The sequence below is a fragment of the Dysidea avara genome, chromosome 3 (assembly GCF_963678975.1).
Source record: "Dysidea avara chromosome 3, odDysAvar1.4, whole genome shotgun sequence".
In the NCBI taxonomy this organism is placed as follows: domain Eukaryota; kingdom Metazoa; phylum Porifera; class Demospongiae; order Dictyoceratida; family Dysideidae; genus Dysidea; species Dysidea avara.
Window position 1 is genome coordinate 38,798,875 of NC_089274.1, and position 18,951 is coordinate 38,817,825.

Below are 18,951 nucleotides of genomic sequence, written 5' to 3' on the forward strand. Positions count from 1 at the left end.
GACCGTAATCCGTAATTATGCAAAAAAGTAGTTTTCACCAGCCATATATCAAGACTCACGGTAGTGAGTCGCGCGGCCAGTAAAGCAGAAACGCGCGCCGCAGACAATAAATGACGCGACCACTACGTGAGGATTTTACAGGAACGAACGTTGTCAAATTCGGCCGTCCTGTAACTCACCCGCCACTTACGCTATCCCTCTGAAACTCTAGAGTTGAACTCATCGTGTCACTAGTAACCACCACACAAGCAGTGAAGCAAATCCATGCCGATTGTTTCGTGATCGAGATTGCCGACATCAAAGAGGAAGTTTTGTTGTTTTTTTTGTTTTTTTTATCGCATGTGGTTAGACGCAACCGCAGGTGTATGCCTTGCGTTCCTTTGTGCATTCCAAACATTGATTGCCCTGCTATCGCTTCAGTATTCACTCAATCGCCTCAAGATTCACATCATCGATTTCACCATACATGATTACCCTACCGTCGTAATTTCAGCACCAAACGAAGTTTCAGTCGTCCTCAGTCGACCTAGAGGCCAAATACAAATCCCAGATTGTTGTTTTCCGCAATACTCGCTTGGCATGTAGGGCAATGTATCTTTAAACTGTTCTAAAAGTTTCGTTCAGATTGAAACATATGTTTTCGAGAATGACTAGTTTGAAATTTGAATTTAGTCGCCCCCACGTAATTTGCTCTCTAAGAATTTTACACGGAATTTAAAGAATGACGCAGAGCACAACTGCGGTCACTGGGTATTGATGAACTGGCGCTCTATGTAGTTAATCAGTGCATATAGCCACAAAGAAGTGTGCTGCCATAGATTATAGTCCACAGATATAATCTATGGTGCTGCATACCATCATTCGTTTTTAAATTTGAATTTAGTCGCCCCCACCGTGATGTAATTTGTCCTCTAAGGGCGCGGCTTAAAGAACGACACAGAGTACAACTGCGGTTACCAGTTGTTGACACAAGCTGCGAGTAATTAGCACATGTAGCTATCCAATTGTCACCATGCACTATTGCATTTTATAGCACCCCCACACAAAAATTACGCATGTAATTACAACATACAGAGGACACATGAATACCAAACACTTTTCACAACAATAATGTAAGAATTGTACAATAATGACTGTAATATAACTGCTATGAAAATGTTTTCCAGTGGCCAGCCATGGTAGCAAGTCTCACATGACGGCATGTATATTCATCCAAGCACAATGGGAGTAACAAGTAGGTACGATGACAAGTTAATATGACTCCATTTGTAGAATCCAGATGAGTGGGTGTTGCTCCAGTATGTCTAAACAGTTAACAAACATTCCTGTTATAAATACGTGCTAGAGTTGCAATATAATAGTATAGTATTTAAATGCAACAATACATAGTCTCCATTGCATCACTATCAAACGACACTAAGTGGAGGATATTGTTGCATCTCTAGTATGTACACTCTATCAGTACAACCTGTCTTAATGGCCACCAGTATAGAAAGACAACCTCTCTTGAAAAGCCAATTCCAATTGAGAATTTATACACTATTACCTGCTTATTGAGTGAAGGTGGCAATAAACAAGTTCCACCGTAATTTATACACGTGATCTGATCCTGTATATTCTGTCAGTGGATGAGATCCACTTGGCCAGGACAAAATGTGACTCAAATGTCCTAGATGATCCATACTCAACCCACTTATGACCCAGTGGCACAATGGAACTGAGTATAGAGAATACAATTATATTTATTTCTAAGATGTGTGGACACATTACAACACATTACATGTACATACAAGACATGCTACGTACTGTTTTAGCATTTCAAGTCACCACATTATGTACGAACCAGTCAACAATGCTTCATAGTGCCCATCAGTAAACCTGAAGAAAAGTTACGAAAAATAAAAATTCACATAAGTACAATGAAACCTCATTAATATGGCCAGCTGTGGAACCACAAAATTTGGCCTGAATAACAAGGTGGCCTTATTAATGAGGTCATAAAGTACTGCTTAGCTATATTTGGGATCTACTAGAGGTGGCCAATATAATGAGGTGGTCTTATTAAAGAGGTGGCCACTAAGTGAGGTTTCACTGTACATACAGTTCACAATCACAATGGTGAACAATATTAAAGGTTAACAATATACACTGAAACCTGCAGGTCACTTCTTGTGGAAGATTGCTCTCTACACTAAATGACACATTCAGAGATTGTATTTAGATGGATGATACAGTAACACATTGTGACTTCAATACTCGTGATGTGTCAATGCAAGGCAGCAACCATATACACGGCACTGCCGATGCACAACATCACACTTACTCGCACACACAATTTTGCTCAAGATTTTACAAATTGATAATTAAGAGGTGTGGAAACTAGCTGTTCGCTCGAAAGACTGTGTGGCAGCTGTTTTCCTTCTGTACAAGTGGCCACCAAGACAGGTCCACACAAAGCTAGGCATTAGATATTTGGTATTTCATGTGTTGAAGGCATTCCAGGGCTTCCAGTAGTCTCAAATCTCACCACAGTTTACCTCAGGCAGTGTTGTGGTCACCACTAAACCACCGGAATGCTGTGTTATGTTCATCTTATGCTTGGCTACTATATTGTAGAACTGAAATGGATACTCTGAAAAATATATCCTATGGATAATGACTTCATCACTTTCTTCATCAGGAGCTTATAAGGACCAATAGTGAAACTTTTACACTTTGGGCTGACAGCCAACTGCCTAAGTCTGAAGCAGTGCCTTTGGTGCTCTAACAGATTGGCTGCCCCCTTGCTGCCAGCACTCACTGTCTCATACGCTGTCACACACTAAATCCATCTCTATAGCCAGTTAGAACAGCATGCTTCTTACCTTTTTTAAGGCCGCAAAATGCAGCTACCTCTTTAAAAAGCTAGGTCAGAAAAGTTTTGTCCCTACGGCCTGAATAATGACCAGTTTTCACTGTACTATTAGTGATTAGTGATCATGGAGAATAATTTATTAAGATACTAAGATATACAAACGCTACAACCTCTAAATATAGCAGTAAATTTTTTACCCTGGTCCAATGTCTCGTATTAATAATCGTGAGAGACTCTACTGTGACAAATACATGTTTATCATGATATGTGCTAATCGCCTTTTTTACAATTAAGTTTTACAACACAAATACATGTATAGTTAAACTCACCAATTGTGACTAAATCCCTTCAACACGAAAAGAATAGTAATGAGACAACCTTGGAGACAACAGCCTCACAAGCCTATTCTGGTGCGCTTATTTAGTAGCTAGTAATATAAAATTTAAAGGCGTTTATTTACAACAGGACATAATTACGCGTCCTTCTATTGTCTCTGTACATACTTGCCTTTTCTTTACTATTCTCATTTCATTTCACAAGATCTCTTGGAAGGGGCATAACTTCTTCGCTTGAATTAGTCAATGCTTGAAGTAGATCGAGATACTCTAATAGAACAGTCACATTTCTACAAGTGCCATATTTTTATATTGTAAAGTCTGTAAGTAGCTAGTAATTTAAACTATACAATCCAATGCTAAGCAGAAGTTGTAACTATGCTAAATATTGATTGCTGTGTTACAGCTGTTTTGTGACTGTTCTAATAGAGTATCTTGATCGTTTTAATGCAGTACAAGATGAAAGGCAAAGTGTTATTAAGGGTTTACTAGTTAAAATGGGTGGTAGTTGACTGCAGTTACATGCCACTAACAGGGCCGTCCAGAGAAATTAGAGAGCCCAGGGAAAAGAGTTAAAGAGGGGCCCAGTGGCAAGGAAGGGTCTAGATCCTGACTGCTCTATTAGAGTATATCGATCTTTCTTTAAACAGGTATTCAAGGGGCCCCTTTCGGGCTGGGGCAGGGGGAAAAATACCCCAGTTACCCCCCCCCCCCCCCATGTGGGCGGCCCTGGCCACTAAAATTACAGTTATATTTTAATATTCTGTCACTGTAATCTGGGGTTTCTGTCAAAACCATGGAAACTCACCTACTGTTATCAACAGTGCATTGCTTATTCTAACAAAAAGTATTGAAATCCCATCCAAAAACAGCTTATAGCTGTAAAAAAAGTGCGCGTCCAAGTAAAGCAGAGTTAACTGCGACAAAAAGTAATGATATCATAATGCAGTCATGTGCGAGGTGTGCAAGTTGTAAAATTAATATTAGCTAATCAGATAATAAAATGTTATTGTTAAAGTGTTAATGAGAACTATGTGATGCTGCTATTTTTAAGTGTGTGAGCATCTTCATAAATGCCACACAAATTTAATTCTCAATAAAGCAATGTGTATAGATTCTCTGATAGCAATAAATAGTTTGAGTTTGGCCGTCTTTCCTGTATACGGCAATGCTACGAACGAAGGAAAGGTGGCCAAACTCAAACTATTTATTGCTATCAGAGAATCTATACACATTGCTTTATTGAGAATTAAATTTGTGTGGCATTTATGAAGATGCTCACACACTTAAAAATAGCAGCATCACATAGTTCTCATTAACACTTTAACAATAACATTTTATTATCTGATTAGCTAATATTAATTTTACAACTTGCACACCTCGCACATGGCCGCATTATGATATCATTACTTTTTGTCGCAGTTAACTCTGCTTTACTTGGACGCGCACTTTTTTTACAGCTATAAGCTGTTTTTGGATGGGTACAATATACTCATAGTTACCAATAGAGCATAATTCGTAATTACGTTTTGTAATTACGCTACTACAGCGTAATTACAATTACGAAACGTTAACTTTTTCTGCAGCCTACTGTAGTTCCCTGGTTTGATTCCTAGACAATTTTTTGACATTTTCGTGCACGTTTTTTTCTACTTCTCAGTGACTGTTCTATTGGTATCTCAATCACACTTGTTTCACATATTTGGTTTTTGTTTTATATTTCCTTAGCTGAAGTTCTCATTATTTTCAAATCACAATACGTCCATGCTACAATTGTCAGCCTATCTGCATACCGATTTTTAGCTGTTTCTGTAGGTAGTCTACCCTGCAGGGGTGACAAAAACTTGCACTTTTTTGAAAATCACTCGTAATTTTGCAGCACTTCTACCAATCTGTACACGAATTTGAAGATAAATTCTCTATAATATGCTCTATATGAAAATAAGATGAACTTTGAAGGCATGTATCTCAAAGACAGCCGGCTAGTTTAGCTTAAATGGTGTCTGGAAGTTGTTCCACCCCAAGGAATGTTTCACTATGAAGGAAGGAACTAATAGCAAAAACCTTGGTATTAACCAATAGTCATGTATGCCTGGAGAGAAGAGATATGAGTGTTAGTCTACCTTTCATCAGACGAGTGATTCACTGTCTTGTTTTTCTTACAGTTTTTGCCTTCACCGTGGTTGTAGGAAAGGTCTGTAAGACATAACTTACCCAGAAATGGATTGGCTTGTGTATGGGGAATGTGGTGTTGCAAGTTACATCTCCACATTTATAAGTGAATTAAACATCTGTAGTTCTTTTTCTATATTATTATTACTGTACAAATTGATTTTTCTGCTATTACAACTTTGTAGCACTGCAGCTTCTAAAGCTCCCAGCTTCTAGGGCTGAAACTTCAGGTGATCAATCCTTAGATAATGAAAATGGAATTAAATGGAATTAGAAAAATGAGTGAACATGCAGATTCTGTGGCCAGATAATAACCCATGAAACTTCTATTTTTATACATACCGTATCTTACACCCACATGCACATCCACAACCAACCAATAAAGGACACAATATAACAAGTGCACAATCCATGACTTCAATGGAAATTCCCCTTCCAAAAGACCAGGGTGAAAATTTTTAGATGGTAGCCAAGAAATGGCAGTGATGGTAGGTGGATGGAAAAAAATTTAATGACAACAATTCAGGTGAATTTGTGTTGTTTCACTAGGATTCGTCACCAAATTCACCTAAATGAAATTTTTGCCATTCACCCACCATCATAGCCATTTCTTGGCTGCCACCTTTGGCTTCACAACATTTTTCTCCCTAATAAGTTTTAATGATGGCTTTGTACAATAATAAAATTTATTATAATCAACATCATTGCAGCCATTTCATGGCTGCCGTCTTTGATTTCAAAACTTTTTCACCCAGGCTTTTTGAAGGCCACACCCTTTTTATACAGCTTGGCTGTTTTTTTGTGTGGATTTCATTTTTTTTTGTAGTTTAAATATATACCCAAAGCCAACCATAAACTGGTTTTGAGGTTTGTTTTTACACAAATCATTGTTCTTCTTTGCTACAGATGTAATGAAGATGATATGACAAACTAGTGCTCTGCCAATACAGAAAAATAGCTACCTACTGATCCGATACTAATACTGATATAAGTTTGTGCTTGCTTGTTCATGGCTATATAATATATGTAGCGCCTGTATTTATTTGTAATGGTGTTTTATAACAAAGTGAATTCCTTCCTAGTTAGGTATAGCTGCTATTTGTCTATTAAGATTTTGCAGTGACTGTTCTATTAGAATATCTTAATTTTTTATGCAAAACATGACAAGTTGCAGTTGCTCAATTTTTACAAAGCAAATCCTGCACCTTTTACAATTTGCAGCCTGTTGTCACAAGTTTTATTAGCATAGCACTTATTATGATGATTATAATGACAATTGGCTGGAATAGGTCTTAATAGTATAGTGTACTTCCCTGCCGATCTGTACCAAAATGGTTATAATATCAGCTTTGATTTGATGAAATACTAGAGAAGTTGTAATAGTATTATTGTACTACAGAGTTTATTTGATTACTTTTGTAATGCTCTAATAGAGCACACATTTTTTTGAGGCTTATAGAACATGCATAGAATGTTCTAGAACAATCTAGATTTTCCATTGATAGATCTATGAATTTATGAAATTTTACTATTGAGTAGATTTTAGCTAGAATTTTCATTCATAAAGTAGAAATTTAGTGAGGTGATCAGCTGTGATAGCAGCAGCTCAGTGGTTAAGGATTTGGGTGTTCAGTATGGAGGTCCCTGGTTTGAATGCTGGTAAGGTTTTATTTTGACATTTTTCATGCACTTTTTTACCTCGCGGTGACTGTTATATTAGAGTATTTCAACCCCACAATTTACAGTTGTTTGGTTCTTACCTTGTACCTCTGTAGCTGTCAATGTGATGTAAACCACAAAAGGTTTGAGCTATGATGGTTAGCGTATATGCATACCAATTTTTAAGTCATGCTCATAAGCGGTTTACCCTGTAGGTGTGACAGCAAGTCAGCTTTTTTAATGCAAATAAGTGTTCATAGCTCTATGACTATTAATCAGATTTGCACCAAACTTAGTACATGATTGTGCTGCAATACATTCTTAAGTTGTACTAAAGCTCAAGACAATCGAGTTACACATTTGTATTTTATAATGGTTTTTGTAAAGTGTGCGAGAAGAATAATCTAAGCCCTAAACGAAAAAGAAAAAAAAATTAAGCCAAATTTTGAAGGCTTATATTTCACAATTATGTTAGTCAATCTTGCTCAAATTTGGTATGTGGGGTGCTGAAGCATTTACAGTATAAAAATGATTCCAATTCAAGACGGGAGCACTACATATGTATGAAAATCGCTTCTTTTTTTTTCCTGTAAATACACTCACGGTGTGGCGCGCCGGATTTCTTGGCTGCATGACACACTACCATGTGTCTTGATAATCATCAATGTCATTGCAGCCATTTCATGGCCACCACCTTTGATTTTCACCCAGGCTTTTTGAAGGCTGCACCCTTTTTGTACAGCTTGGCTGTTTTTGTGTGGATTTCACTTCTTTTTGCATTTTAAATATATACCCCAAAGCCAGCCATAAACTGGCTTTGAGGTTTGTTTTTTACACAAATCATGATCATTGTTCTTATTTACAGATGTAATGAAGATGATATAAGATAAACTATTGCTCTACCAATGCAGAAAAATACCTAACCAATCCGATACCAAAGCCAGTGTATATACTGATATAATTTTGTGCTTGCTTGCATGTTCATGGCAATTATAATTATTATAAAGGTGCCTGTATTTAGTTGCAATAGTGCTTTATAACAAAGTAATTTCCTTCCAAGTTTGGTATGCATGATTGTACCATTAGGATTTTGCAGTAACTGTTGTATTAGAGTTTCTCGATTTTGCATGCAGAACGTTGCAGTTGCTCAATTTTATCAAAACAAATTCTGTGCTAAAATACTACAGTGGAACCTGTGGTACGGTCACCTGGATTAAGCGGTCACCTCTGCATAACGGCCATGGACACGAGGTCCTAAATATTTTCCCATACAAATGTATGCATTGTTGTCTGCATTAAGCGGTCACCTGTCTAACGCGTATAACAGCCAACTAAGAATTCGCCTCTGAATCACTGTATACATATTTTTCTCCTTCATATAGCGGTCGCTACCTTTTATGGTGGCTTGTTAAGCCAACTGTCTGGCACCACGGCACCATTTCAATTAATGTACAATTATCACACTTCCTGCCTTTCAATGAATACTATATAATCTATCAGGTTTCATTGCTTAAACGTATTCAATAGCTATAACCAACATTCATAACAAGCTCACCTTGTCCTTTCTGTACTAAAATATTACTGCATTGCAGTTGGCGCGAGCTTCTTAATAATAATCACTCATTTATAACGGCCATAGCCACTAAAATACTGCTGACCACCTTATACAGGTTTCCTCTATAACAGCCACCTGTATATAAAGGCCAGATGTATCTGGTCCCAAGATGACCATTATAGACAGGTTCCACTGTATTTCCAGTGTGTTGTCACAAGTTTTATTAGCATAGCACTTATTGTGATGATTATGATGATGACGATTGGCGCGAGTAGATCTTAATAGAAGTGTAATACTCCACCGATCTGTACCAAAATGGCTATAATATCGGCTTTGATTCGACTGAATACTAGAGAAGTTGCAAAAGTATTGGATTACTTTTGTAATGTTCTAATAGAGCACACATTTTTTTATGATTTCTAATAGAACACACATAGAAAGTTCTAGAACAATCCAAATTTTCCATTGGTAAATCTATGAAATTACAAGCCCAACAAAAATTTGGAATTTTCAACTAGAGTAGGGACAATAGCACATCAATAAAAAGTACAAAAACAAGCTGGAGTAGTACACGATATTAAATCACAGTAAAATAATAAGAAGTGTTATATCTCTACTGTGCTCAAGATACCATAACGGAAATGCACAGTAGGGATATAACACTTTTTATTGTTGTATTGTGATTTAATATCTTTCACTACTCCAACTTGTTTCAGTACTTTTTATTAATATGCTATGGTCCCTACTCTAGTTGAAAATTCGAAAAAAAAATTTGTGTACTTGTTTGTTAACTTTTTTTTGTAATAATTATTATGACTGGTGAACCCACACATACTGCATCAATGGTGCCGCACACCCCAGCTACCAATTATCATGTGAAAAGTGAAGTATCCATTATGCTCTGTTGTCAGCTATGTTCAACCCGTTACACAGCAGTATAAATCAATAACTTTTCGAAAAGCACCTCTGCAATCAAAGTAGCCACTATGAAAAATACAGACGATTTCCATTATGAAAGGAAACCATCACATGCTACTGCCAAATCAACACTTTTCACTGTCAGCAAAGATGAATGGGACACAAAGGAGGACACTGCATGGTAAGTCCATGAAGAATGCATTGTACGTACTGCGGTATGCCAAAAGGTACCTCTCAGGCTGAAACAACGTCAAACAATGAAAAAATCAAGCCCGTAGCCTTAGCTGTTATCAAGTTATGCTTACCTGAAGGAATCAGGCAGTCAATCAGTCAGGCAGTCAGTCAATAGAAAATTCCACTAAATATATATTTTTTAAATTCCATGGCAACTTGTTGAAAGCATTTTGGGTCGATCTGAAGGCTTGTTCGGGCTTCGTTTTGCCTAACCAATACTACCTCATCATCGTCTGGGAAAAGTGAGGATGGTTTTTGGGCGATGTTTTTTCATGGACCACGTCTACTCCTTTGTGTTCCCTAGTACTGTATATGATGAACATTTACTATTGAGTAGATTTCAACTAGAATTTCCATTTAAAAGGTAGAAATTAAGTGAGGTGAACAGCCATGATATATAGCAGCAGCTCAGTGGTTAAGGATTTGCATGTTCAGCATGGTTCAAACACTGGTAAGTTTTTTTCAACATTTTTCATACACCTTTTTTATCCAGTGGTGACTGTTCTATTAGAGTATTTCAACCCTTTGTTTGGTTTTTGCCTTGTAGCTTTATAGTTGCCAGTGCAATTTCTTTTAAACCACAAAAAGTTTGAGCTATGATGGTTAACCTATATCCATACCAATTTTTAAATTATTCCCATAGTGGTTTACCTGTGACAACAAGTCAGCCTTTTTAATGCAAATAGTCATCCATAGCTCTATGACTATTAATCAGATTTGCACCAAACTTGGCACATGATTGTGTCACAATGCATTCTTAATTTGTGTGAAAGCTCAAGAAAATTGAGTTATGCATTTCCATTTATAATGATTTTTGTAAAGTGTGTGAAAAGAATAATCTAAGCCCCTCAAGCCCCTTAAACGAAGAAAAGAAAATGAAGAAATTAAGCCAAATTTTGAAGCCTTATATTTTACGATTGCGTTAGACAATCTTTGCTCAAATTTGATATGTGGGGTGCTGAAGATGGAGGACGTTTGCAGTATCTTATTTGAAAAGGGAGCATAGAGCTACATTTGCGTGAAAATCATGTTTTGCTTCTTCCTGTAAATATACTCAAGGCTTTCTTGGCCGCACAATACACTACCATGTGTCTTGATTATTGCCTTTTAAAAACAACAGTACGTTAAGCCATTAACAAATTAAGTAATTGCTTGATAGTTAGCCATGCAATCAACAAGACAAACTTGTGCATTAGCACATCAATCTTGTGATACAATCAAAATTGTATCATGTTGATGGCAACAACAACTGTTCTAAGATTGAACCAGCAGCTGATGCTTCACTGAATTTGGCTATTTGTTGTATACAGCCTCATCACCTCTTCTTTCCTTTCCACTCATAAATATACCTTTACTAGCAAATTATATATCCTTTTCAGTTGCACAATTTTACTTAAATCTGCTCATTCTTCTCCACCTACAAATTACCAAAACGCAGCATCGCATAGCTAGCTATAGCTAATCACGAATCACACACAAAATTATAAGCAATTCAACCTGTACCCCACAATGCTATTAACATCTGTCTAGTCTTTGATGTCATAACATCTTCCACCATGTTGGCCTTCTTTTGGATACATTCAACTTTGTCCTGATCTACTTGATGTAACCACGATCCTTGTTGATTTAGTCCAGTGACCCTTCTTGTTGTTGATTATATGTGACCCAGTCTGACAAAACCGGGCTTATCGCCTATTTAAAAGTATCGAGGAATGCCGGTTTTAAGTATTTAGTGTGTTGTAGCTCGCCAATGGTTGAAGCTATGTGTACCACATTTTCATATGTTTTACACCAATTCTTTACCTTCCAGAGCATCCACTGTACAAGTAGCCAACAACTAAGTTTCCCGCCATTTTAGATAGTTTTTAAACCGAGGCTGACTGTATCAGGCGAGCTGCAAATTGGGTGGGAGGCGGGGGCCCTGGAAGGCGGGCAAGATGGTGTTCAAAAATTGAAAAGGAAGGCCGAGGGATGAATTTGGCCAAGTTTTGAGTCATTGAAGTCTCAAAACTGGCTAAAATGAAAGGAAATTTACAGCAGAGGTACTTATTCAACTCCACAGAGCTGTACAGCCACATACAGTCATTCCCAGGCTGACCAGAGCTCCATTAAGGCCCCACACTACACGTACGGATTGCCACTGGGCTCGGAAAAAGCAGCCAGCAAATCCAGACCACTCAAGTCTGGCTGATTTTAAGTGTGGAATTAGATAGTTTGTTCATGTAGCTATGTGTCCTGGGTGAAAAATCGAATCTGCTGACATGGGCGATAAGACCGGTTTCCTCAGACTGGGTCACATTGGCAATCCCTATTTCTTATTTTTATTTTTTAAGGTGCCTATAAAATTCTTAACATTTTATTACACTTTTAAAATAAAAGCTTTGTGTTGTGATTAGTATATATGTCTACACACAGGTGGACAAAATTGTGTTGATACAGTCAATGTTCAACAACCAGGAATTGACAGATTTGCTGATCGTGTTCAAGTGATAGTTCCAATGAGTAACTTCTCATGTAATGGTAGAATAACTGGTTATCTGATAAGTTTGGATCTGGTTGGTAATGCTATCAATTATCCTACAATTCAAGTTTGGCGACCCACAAGCTCATTATCATATGATGTGGTAGTAGGTCAATATGAACTTGTTGCTGGTGATATAACTAATATTAACAATGGAGAATATTACTTGGCTAATGTGTCACTCACTGGAGTTAACAGGATTGAGTTTCAGTCAGGTGATGTCATTGGATATTATCTACCAAGTTCTAACAACTTGTATAGTGTTAGGAATAATGAAACAATGGGATACATTTCTTACATGATACCTGCTGGAAACACCGCACCCACAACAGTTATGGTTACTGGAGCTGTGGCAGACAGACAACCTTTAATTCAAGTGATATTTGGTAAGGTATTTTAATTGACTCAAGTACCAGCATTACGTATGTATCTATTGGGGACAAGCCCTACAAGTACACGAAAAAAATTGGAATTTTCAGCTAGAGTAGGGACCATAGCACATCGATAAAAGTACTGAAACAAGCTGGAGTAGTCCATGATATTAAATCACAGTAAAACAATAAGAAGTGCTATATCCCTATAGTACTTTTTATCGATGTGCTATGGTCCCTACTCTAGTTGAAAATTCCAATTTTTTTCATGTACTTGTTTGTTAACTTTTTTGTAAATAATTTTATTATGACTGGTGAACCCACGCATACCGCATCTGAAATGGCACCACGTGCCTGAGCCCCTTATCGTCTGAAAAGTGAACTGTCCGTTATACTTCGTTGTCAGCTATGTTCAACCCATTGTAGGGCCGGAGCCAGATTTTGAGTGGTCCGGCCATCCATGGACTGTCATATTCATGCACACTACTCAGTTTTTATTGATCTAATATGATCTGTAAATCAGAGATTATCTGCTTTGGTGTGTTACTTAACTGCATGTGCTAAAAGCACACACAGCATGCTAAGCTAGAGGGGTCAGGGGGCATGCTTCCCCAGGGAAACTTTTGAAAATAGATGCTCTGAAATGGCATCTGGAGGCTATTTTACATGCAAAGTCTCTTCTTTTTGTTAACATCAATGGTAATTTTGTGCTACATTACCAATTAATTGAGTTTCATATCTGACTATTATAGCTAGTAGCTAATTTTATTTTCATGATGTATACAAAAATTTCTCATTGTGAATATTTAGTTTTAGATTGTAACTGCATGCTAATGCATGACATTACATGGATGATCAATTAGCTCAATGCAGTGTGCCATGCAGATGACTCACTGAGACAGTTAACACAGATGTAATGGCTTAGACTATAAGCTATATTCTATACTGAATGCTTTATTAGAGTATCACGATGACTGTTCTATTAGAGTATATTTTGATGATTGCTCAATTAGAGTATCTCGATCTTTTCACTAAAATCAAGTCGGCCAATGCCGGACCGGCCAGACCGTGGGCTCTGGCCCTGACCCATTGCACAGCATTTCGAATCTAGAACTGTTCGTAAAGCATCTCTGCAATCCATGCATACCAAAAGAAAGAAATTGTTCCGCGTGCCCCAATTAGATTAATTATCGTCTGAAAAGTGAAGTATCCATTACGCTTCGCTGTTGGCTACGTTCAGCCCATTACACAGCAGTATGATTCAAGAACTGTTTGAAAAGCACCTTTGCAATCAAAATAGCCACTATGAAAAATATGGACGATTTCTGTTTCGAAGGGAAGCCATCACATGCTACCGCCAAATCGACACCTTTCGCTGTCAGCAAAGATGAATGGGACACAAAGGAGGACACTAGTAAGTCCATGAAGAATGCATTGTACATACTGTGGTATGCCAAAACGCACCTCTCGGGATGAAGCAACATCGAACAGTGAAAAAATCAAGCCCGTGGCCTTAGCCGTTATCAAGTTGTGCTTGTCTGAAGGCATCAGTCAGTTACTCAGTCAATCTGTTGAAAAACAAATTTTTAAATTCCGTAGCAAATTGTTGAAAGCGTTTAGAGTCAATCTGAAAGCTTGGTTTTACCATATTGAAATTAGCCAATGGGATTACGAACCTAATAAAATTTACTGATTTAAGCGGAATTCCGCATATCTACTGACATGGTAAGTTCAAAAACATACGAGAAATCCACTAAAAGTTGGCTTAGGAAACATGGTGTCTGTTTATATAGGCCTACAGAAACTAGAACAAAGCTATTCTAAACTAAGTTGCTCATGCGGCACTTTCTCGAAGCAGCTCTCCTTAACTTTTGTCTTTAAACTGAATGGCCTGCTTGAGGGCAACAATTCTTCATACAATTCCCTTGAATTACAGAAGTATTGTTCATGTACACAATGTTCCAGACCGTTCTTTGTGTTTAGACTAATTAGTTTAAGGTGAATTCCCATAGTCTTGGTAACGGGTGAATCCCACAATATATTACGCATTGGAAAAATGACGAACCGGGTTCAGAAACAGTGCTGGGCCCACGTATCGGCTGCAGCTACAATCTTGAAAATAAGGTGGAGTATTCCCTAGAGGTATGTGAGTAATTAGTAGACCATTTTTTGTTGGTATCGCTATGTAATAATGTGGGTGCTTCGAAAATGCACAAAAATCACTGTTTACATCATTTTAAGCATTTTACGTACTTTTGGGAGCGTGTCCCTTTCAATATTAATGTATTGATTATTAATCAAATAAATTCAATTTGCCTAACCAATACTGCCTCATCGTCGTCTGGGAAAATTTTGGCTGGTTTTTAGGTGATGCTATTTCGCGGTCCATGCATACTCCTTTGTGGTCCTTACTATAGTACTGTATGATATATTAAAGATTCACTGAATTATAAAAAATACACTATATAGCTACAGTATAGTCAATCGTCACTACATAAGTTGGTGCATATGGCCTAGTTGCTTTTTATGTTCTATATTCTATACATATGTAATGCTGGAGCAGATCCAGGTAATGGGTTCCATGGGTCCCCCCATTTTGGAAGAGCTTAATATCACTTGATAAGCTACTGATAATCATTTCTTCAATTCAGTGAAACCAAAATCAGTTTATCAGTCAAAGGAATACTTATTGCATGACTTGTAGTATAGTAGCAAAACACTCATTTTACCTCTCTTTGCTGCAAAATCACTCGAAACTGTTGCCCCAGTATCTTCAAAGTGCCTCTAAAAATGATTATCATTTTGATGTTTTGCAGCTACTTCTAAAGGCTGAAATTCAGTAGCATTTCTAAAGGGCTAAATGGTAAGATCTAACAGTGAAACATTGCTGGGTAATGATTATTTGGTGCCAGACAGGGGCCCAAGTATACAACTACTTATACTTAAGCACACTTTTGAAGTACTTGTACTTTAATTTTTCATGTACTTGTGAATGTTTGTTTACTAATGAAAAACAAACATCATCAGATGATATGTACATGTAATCATTGACAGAACCGCTCATCAATTGTGAGTTTCTGTGTTCTTTGTCAGATGCTAGTTCATTTACGATAGTGTAGCGTGTCTGATTTTTTTGTTTTTATTTTTTAGTTCTTTTGATAAGTATACTTATAAGTATTTTAAGTACTTTTAAGTATTGTGTACTTTGTACGTATATACCATAATGAAATAAGGTTAGGAAGAACGCTAGATATATATATATATATATATATGACTGGATTTGCGAGAAGGTACCCTTTTCACACACAAAATTTGACCCATTTTGTGAACTTTGAAGCTTCATAATTTCTTTATCATTGCATATAATTGCATGAATTGTTTCATGAGTATAGCTACATCATCTGGCTACATTTTGAAACTAAAAGCAGGTTAATCAGTGTAAGGAGTCAAGTGTTACATAATTTTGTTTGCTGGAATGTAAAATGTGTGGAAAAGGTACTTTTTCACAAATTCAGTCATAAAATTATCATGAAGTTCTACACTACATCTGCAAAATGTTTACTACCAGGTATTTTCCATCAAGATCACACTGTAGCCACTGTAATGTAGTCAATAATGCCATGCACTGACAATGCTATCTAGAGTATTTGCTTAAGAAATAAGTGCCTTCTGGTCGACAACGTCATTTTTTATTAATTGTCAAATGAGTTCTTTGTCTATATGCCAATGTCAGAAGTAACACCAAGGTACGAGTAGACGTAGACAAATTACTTAAAGATGATGGTACCTTAACTTGTTCTGATCATGAAGTGGCTAACCGTCTTAACGACTTTTTACTAGTATGTATACTGATGAACCTACATCTGAGGTACCAACATTACCTGACAGATCAAATGGCAGTACACTTCAACATATTGAGATAACTCATGAGGATGTCTTACATCAGCTCAATCGCCTTAAACCAAACAAATCATGTGGTCCAGATAAATGCCACCCACAAGTGCTGAAAAATGTAAAAGATGGACTTATTGTACCACTCTATTACCTTTACAACAAATCCTTAGAAGTAGCAACCTTGCCATTAAGCTGGAAAGAAGCTACAATAACACCAATATTTAAAAAAGGTGACAGAAAGCTCCCAAACAATTATCGCCCTATTAGTCTAACCGCCATCTTCTGCAGACTTTTAGAAGCCATCATCAGAGACAAAATAATGTCATATTTTGCATCTAATATTTTCTTTAGTAATGAACAGTTTGGATTTAGAAGCAAAAGATCCTGTGAAGCTCAATTGTTAACAATTATGGAACATTGGAGTAGAGTTATTGAAGATGGTACAAGTATTGATGTAATCTATTTAGATTTTCAAAAAGCATTTGACAAGGTGCCACACAGACATTTAATGACTGAATTGAAAGCTTATGGGATTCAAGGTAATGTGCTTAATTGGTTAGAAAATTTTTTGTCAAACAGAAAACAGAGAATCTCAGTTCGTGGATCTTATTCTGACTGGACTAATGTAATTAGTGGCGTTCCACAAGGTAGTGTTTTAGGACCTACCCTTTTCATCATATATGTTAATGACTTGCCAGATGCTTTACTAAGTTTCTCAGGTCTGTTATTTCCAATGGATTGGAAATACCTGTTAAATTATTTACCTATCCTAGTTACAGTGCGCCGATACGAAATTTGTTGAAATGTACTGACTGGCTGTTTGGCTTTCTCTCGCTTGTTTGAAGCCAGTTTGAAGGCATGGACATTCCTTTTACATTGTTTATTGTGTCGCATTGTGTACTGAACAAGAACACAGCATGTCTGTGGATATTGGGAGAAATATTGTATGTGGCGGGTGACAATGGCAAGTATGCATCAGCTAATATTTCGGCAGCAACACTATTAGCCAACTTCTTGTCACCTCATTTACACAATCAAAGAAATGTGTGATACATTGGAATAAATTTTATGCCACAATACTACTCAGCTTGAGCTAAACAATTGCACAAAGTAGTGCCTGTTTTCTGAAGTTTTATTAAAACAGTGGAAATGCACAGTGAACCAGTAAGTATCCAGCTAGCCTATTACACTCTACCTGCTACAAATGGTGTAAACAGCAGCAAAGAAACAACACTGCACTTCTGGAAATTTGCACTTCAGGAAATTTGCACAATCATTTTGAAATACTATATTGCACATTTAAACCAATTTTCTTATGCTGTTGTTTACTACTCACCAGTGTCCCAGCCTAGTTGGTAATCAACCTAGCTGTAAACGACAAACTCTAATTTGTAGGTTACAAGAACAGCAAAATGTTCCACCTGTAGAGACCATAAAGGTTTTGTGCACTGAAACAAGGATGGCCCATGATATCACTACGTAAAATAATACGGGAGTTTCCAATCCGTATATGTAGTATATTATCTATGATGCCATGCACTGACAATGCTATCTAGAGTATTTGCTTAAGAAAATAAGTGCCTGTATCATGATGTTTTTATTAATTGTGAAATGAGTTCTTTGTGTGTATATATGGTACCGCCCAAGTGCAATGTCATTTCTCGCAAGTGTGCGCAATAAAAAAACTCACCAATTAAAGGACATGACAGCCATTTTGCTAGCAAGTTGTTATCCCTCTGGATAACAACTTGCTAGCGAATGGCTGCCACGCCCTTTGATTAGTGAGTTTTTCAATCACACACACTCGCAAGAAACCACGTTGCTCTTGGGTGGTACCATACCTGCATCATCTGCAGGTTCCATTCAAGCAATTATTTAACATTGATATTGTCAGAAAAGAATTTGCTTGGCAGTTATCTAAATGATCTAAGTTTGATATGCTGTAATTGTTTTTACAGGCTATCAGCCTCCTATCCTGTATTTACATTATTAAAGATTTTAAACAAACATGTTGTTGCCTTAAGATGAATTATTTGAACAAATACTGTGTATAAAACTGTTCTTTGTAAGTAAAACAAACAGGGATAAATCTAATGTTGAAATTCACAAAAACCATTATGGTGTGTAAGCATTAGCTATTAATATTTGCTTGACTTACTGAAGTGGAACAGTATTGAAACCTAAAATAAAGAAATGTGTTTTCTTACGTTTTACAAAATTATTCATGAATGTGTGAATTTTCCATCCCAAAGCTACATTCAGTATTCTACACAAGCCACAAGGGGCAATCACTTAAAGTTTACTGTATTCAGCCATCTACCAGAATAGATGGGTACAAATTCAGCTTCTATCCAAATGTCATTAAGTTATGGAACAACTTACCTGATTACATAGTTTAGCACAATCTCTTGACATTTTCAAAATGTTATTATCAAATT

At 36.9% G+C, this 18,951-nt stretch overlaps 1 protein-coding gene across 2 annotated transcripts in view; it reads left to right on the plus strand.

Annotated features, from left to right (window-relative positions):
• Nucleotides 1-18,951, plus strand: part of LOC136250911 (uncharacterized) — a 74,046-nt gene that overhangs the window by 14,512 nt on the left and 40,583 nt on the right. For both annotated transcript variants that reach the window (XM_066043252.1, XM_066043253.1), the window contains exon 3: nucleotides 12,143-12,634. In XM_066043252.1, the coding sequence (XP_065899324.1) occupies nucleotides 12,143-12,634 (492 nt within the window). The remainder of the gene's footprint in view (nucleotides 1-12,142; nucleotides 12,635-18,951) is intronic.